General features: G+C 39.4%; 1 protein-coding gene across 1 annotated transcript in view; it reads left to right on the plus strand.

Moving 5' to 3' along the window:
- The first annotated feature begins 4,070 nt into the window (after positions 1-4,070).
- LOC145413243 (G-protein coupled receptor moody-like) overlaps positions 4,071-5,000 on the plus strand; it is a 34,891-nt gene continuing 33,961 nt past the window's right edge. Inside the window, exons 1-2 of the mRNA XM_080282974.1 lie at positions 4,071-4,185; positions 4,396-4,601. Of these exons, the coding sequence (XP_080139100.1) occupies positions 4,071-4,185; positions 4,396-4,601 (321 nt within the window). The remainder of the gene's footprint in view (positions 4,186-4,395; positions 4,602-5,000) is intronic.

Here is a 5,000-nt window from a genome sequence, read left to right on the forward strand (position 1 = left end):
CCCTTTTTTTCCAGGGAAAATATTAAGCGAATGGCGTGGGGACGAGGCATGAAAGGAAAGTCGGACAATTCAGCCTTAGATTAAAGGAAAGGAAAGGATAAGGAGGAAGGAGAGGTGGGAGGAGGAGGAGGAGGAGGAGGAGGAGGAAGAAGAAGAAGAGGAGGAGGAAGAAACGGAAGGAAAAGTAGAGGAGGTTTGACAGTGAGAGGGAAAACTGAAAGAAAAGTCCTGAAAATGAGTTGGTACTATTGAAAAAGTGTTGTCTCCGGTGGCTTTGTATCTGAGGTAAGGAAGTAGAAAAACAGACTTCTTGATGCAGGACCAGTGACGGAGGGATTAGAGTCAAAGTCAAAGTCAAAGTCAAATGTTTATTTAGCCATAGAGATTACAGTAGTTGACATAACACTTAGTCTACTAGCGGCTGAGCCTTTTGAGAGTCCAGGAACTCTCTTTAAAGGCACCTTGTATTTCTTGCACTTTTGGTAAACATCAATTGTCTAGTAAGGCTAAAACTACGATTTGACTAAATCAGCTGTATGACTTTTAAGTAATAATGGTCATCCCCGAATGACAAGAGTTTAAGATTTTAATAAAGGGTATATACAAGATAGCACTACAACAGAACGGAGGAAATTATTATATTAATACGAGTAATAATAGTAATAATAATAATAACTACCGCAATAACAATAATAATAATAAATAATAATAATAATGAAAGTCAACTAATTTAAAGAATTAGTACTTTGATAGCAAGTAAGATTTATAAGCAGATTTGAAAGATACACCCTCGCTTAGTTCCCGAATGGCCATTGGGATACCATTCCAAACTTTGGGTCCCTGATAAGTGATATGTGACTGGGACTGGGTTGAAGCCATGAGCGGTATTTTTAGATTACAGTGATTTCGGAGATTATACCGATCATTCATATTAAAATCAAAGTAACTGTTAAATGACAGGTTGTGCAGAGACTTGTAAACAAACAAAGCAGTGCAGTAGGACTTTATATCAGGCAATTTTAGGATACCCAATTTCTTGAAAGATGGATTAATGTGGTCATATTTGCGTAAGTTTTCCATTATACGGACCGATTTCTTTTGGGCTATAAATAAGCGGTTTAGTTGTGTCTTATAAGCACCACTCCATACATTGTTACAATAAAACATTAAAGGAAAAATCAGCAAGTAATAAATGAGCTTAAAAGACTGTGTTGTTAGTTGATGCCGAATGTGGTACATGATACCACACTGTTTGCTAATCTTTGTATGGAGATACTGGATATGTAAATGCCATGACAAACGTTCATCAATTATAACACCAAGCAATTTTATACTGTCCACTCTTTCAATTGACTGGGCACCTATGTAGATGTTGGGTTGATTTGCAGCGCTTTGTTTCCTACTAAATATAATGTAATGAGATTTGCTTACGTTTAGCGTGAGTTTGTTGCTTGTTATCCATTTTTAAATATCTGTTAGGCTGCTCTTTACAACATTTGATAGTTCATTGAGATTTTGGTGGCTTGCATAAAAGGTACTATCATCAGCAAATAGTACTGGCCTCATATGTGAGGTAGCGTACACGATGTCATTTATGTACAAAATAAACAAGAGTGGTCCTAAGACCGACCCCTGGGGAACTCCAGATTCTACTGGCATACAGGTAGACTGGCACTGTTTGTATTGCACAAACTGTTTGCGATTGGCTAAGTAGGAAGCAAACCATTGATCTGAAGTGCCTCGTATACCATAGTGGTCAAGCTTCTTTAGTAATGTAGAGTGATTAACCGTATCAAATGCCTTGGCCAGATCTAGAAATACACCCATAGTAAATTTATTTTCATCAAATGAAGCCAGCACGTCCTTGGTGAATGACAGCAAAGCACTCTCGGTAGACAATTTTTCCCTAAAACCAAATTGTGAATCAGTGATAATATTGTTGTTGTTGCAAAATTGAATTAACCTACCATAAACCAATTTCTCTATTATCTTACTGATTGCTGGCAGGATTGGGATAGGATGATAATTGCTTAACAGCTTTCGATCACCAGATTTAAAAACTGGAATGACTTTGGCCAATTTCAACATGTCAGGAAACTTTCCAGTCTCAAAAGATAAAGAGGAAGACAAGTACAGGAACTAGGTAGGCCATTATTTCCTTAATGATGGACATGGGGATATCGTCATATCCGGGACCAACATTCCGTAGATTTTTTATAGTCTGAGTAACTTCATGTTCAGTAGAAGGTGACAAAACGAATACACTGTCTTGCCTATTGCGTAAATATGATAGAAATTAACCTCAGACTCTCCAACAGACTCAGCAGGTTTCTTACCAACACTGACAAAGTAATTATTAAAATGGTCAGCTACTTCCTTAGGTTCATATACCTCATTATTGTTTACTAAATAAAAGCAATTATTTCTTTGTCGTGAAGAAGGCTTATTAAGGATGGAGTTTATTATACATCAGCTTTTTTTACTGTTACCTATATTTTCACTTATTTTATTCTTATAGTAATCTGACTTTGCCTTTCTGATTTTAGCTGTGATTTCATTGCCAGTCTGCGATACTCTGCACCGTACGTAATGGGTTTCTTGGCACACTTTCTTTGAAGCTTGTTTCTTTCTCGGATCATCTGCCTAATATCTGCAGTAATGTAGGCCTTATCAGCATGTTTAGATTTAATTGTTTTTTGTTTTAACGGAAACTGGTTATGAAATATATTAGAGTGAGTGAGAGAAAGTTTGAGAAAGTGAGAGAGAAGGAGTGAGAGAAGAGATGAAAAAATGTTAAAATCCATTAAGGTGTATGAGTCAGATTTCAGTCGTATTTCAATGCTAGTCAGATTTCAGTCGTATTTCAATGCTAGTCAGATTTCAGTCGTATTTCAATGCTAGTCAGATTTCAGTCGTATTTAAATGAGTCTGATTTCAGTCGTATTTAAATGCTAGAGTCAGATATCAGTCGTATTTAAATGCTAGAGTCTGATTTCAGTCGTATTTAAATGAGTCAGATTTCAGTCGTATTTAAATGCTAGAGTCAGATTTCAGTCGTATTTAAGTGCTAGAGTCAGATTTCAGTCGTATTTAAATGAGTCATATTTCAGTCGTATTTAAATGCTAGAGTCAGATTTAATTTATATTTAAATGCCGGTCAATTATCCTTTTTTTTTTTTAAGGAAGAAGGAACCAAAGGCCAGGAGCCAACAAGATTGTTCCCTCCAAGAAAAAATAAAAGCCAGATAATAGAGAGGTAAATTCAAGACCCGTTCACTTTGAGATGCCTGAACACACTGAAGTTTGAAAGACTGGAGGTCATAGGCAGTGGGATATACAGGGTGAAGTGAACGATTGTAATAATAGTAAAATCTACTCATGGGACCCAGTCACGTAGATTACAAGTGAAATAAGAGAAGCAGTATTCTGTCATAAATCAGTTACTTGGATTTCAGTGTTAATAGTAGTATTTTTTTTATGCAAGAAAGAAGGAACCAAAGGCCAGGAGCCCGCAAACCGTTCCTTCCAAGAAAAAAACAAAAACAGTACAAAAGAGAGCCAAATTCAAGATCCGTTCATTTCGAGATGCCTGGACACACTGCGTTTGAAAGACTGGAGATCATAGGAAGTAGGAAATAAAGACAGAGGGAGACAGTTCCAGAGTTGACCTGTTGCATAAATGAAGGACTGGGAGTAACGGTTAACTCTTGCATTATTGCAGTAAAACCCAAAGAAAAGATCCAGTCTTTTAGAAGCTAGATAAGGTGCATGCAAGCAGCGAAATTCATGACGAAAGAATGGTTTAGTGGATTCCTGATAGTACTGCAAGAACCCCACAGGAAATTCCAAGAAAAAATTAAAGAAAACTGGAACAAATCTAGTCGCTTGGAACTTAAAGGTAAATACACGAAGTGATGCTGAGACAGGAGGAAGAGTTACATGCATCCTGAGTGCTGTGAACCCCAAGAGAGAAATCCAGGCTACTGAAATACTGAAATGGGTTGACAGTACAGGGAAAGGCAGCTCTGAAATCTGAGGGAAGATTGAAAATTAGACACCGGCATTGAGGAATGAATGACCAAAATGATGAGGAAGACAAGACGTTTGTTAGGGTGGACCTGACCGGGGCTAAACACACCATGACCTTCCTTGACACAGTAAGCAACAGTACGCAGGTCAGGCAAGGTCAGGGCATCCTAGAGGCACTGTTCCGCTCTGCCGGCGGAGTAGATGGAGGAGGAGGGAGGCAGGAGGAAGTGGAGGAGGAGGTGGATGATCAGAACTCCACATCCATCGTCAGCCAGGCTCTCTCCTTGACCGTAAGCACCGGAAGAGGCTTAGATCTTAACGCAAATGGAGACCTAGATTTGAGTGGCACCCTTCTCACCCTTGGAGATCAGGAGACCGTCTATCTCTCCTCCTTGGCCCACAACTTGAGCCTCCAGATCTCGTCCTCGAGCAATGGGACTCGAGTAGAGGCGCTCTTCGCCAACTACCCTCCACACCTGCTGGATTTTGCCGTCTTCTGCTGCGTCGCCTTCATCGTCCTCGGCGTCCCGGCCAACCTCATCACCATCATCGCCCTCGTCAGGTGCAAAAAGGTAGGGGTTGTCTGGCACTTGTATGTTTTCTGCTCCAGCTTCTCAGTTTTTCCTTTATGTTTTTGTCATTATCTCTGTCGTGTGTGTGTGTGTGTGTGTGTGTGTGTGTGTGTGTGTTGTTCTGTTATTAAAACCCCTTCATATTTTTACACTTCAGTTTCACCAGTTTTCATTCTCTCTCTCTCCCTTTTTTTCCTTCCTTCTCTCCTCCCTCTTCCTTTCCTCCTTCCCTCCTACCTTCCTTCCTTCCTCTTTCCCTGCCTTCATTAGTTTGTTAGTTCGTTCCTTCATTCATTCCAACCTTCCTTCATTCCTTCCTTCCTTCCTTCTTTCATTCATTCATTACTTCTTTTCTTCCTTCCTTCCCTCTATCCATCCTCCTTTCATTCCTTCCATCTT

This window comes from Coenobita brevimanus, chromosome 95, assembly GCF_032717465.1.
Source record: "Coenobita brevimanus isolate Jiangsu-jjx chromosome 95, ASM3271746v2, whole genome shotgun sequence".
NCBI lineage: Eukaryota > Metazoa > Arthropoda > Malacostraca > Decapoda > Coenobitidae > Coenobita > Coenobita brevimanus.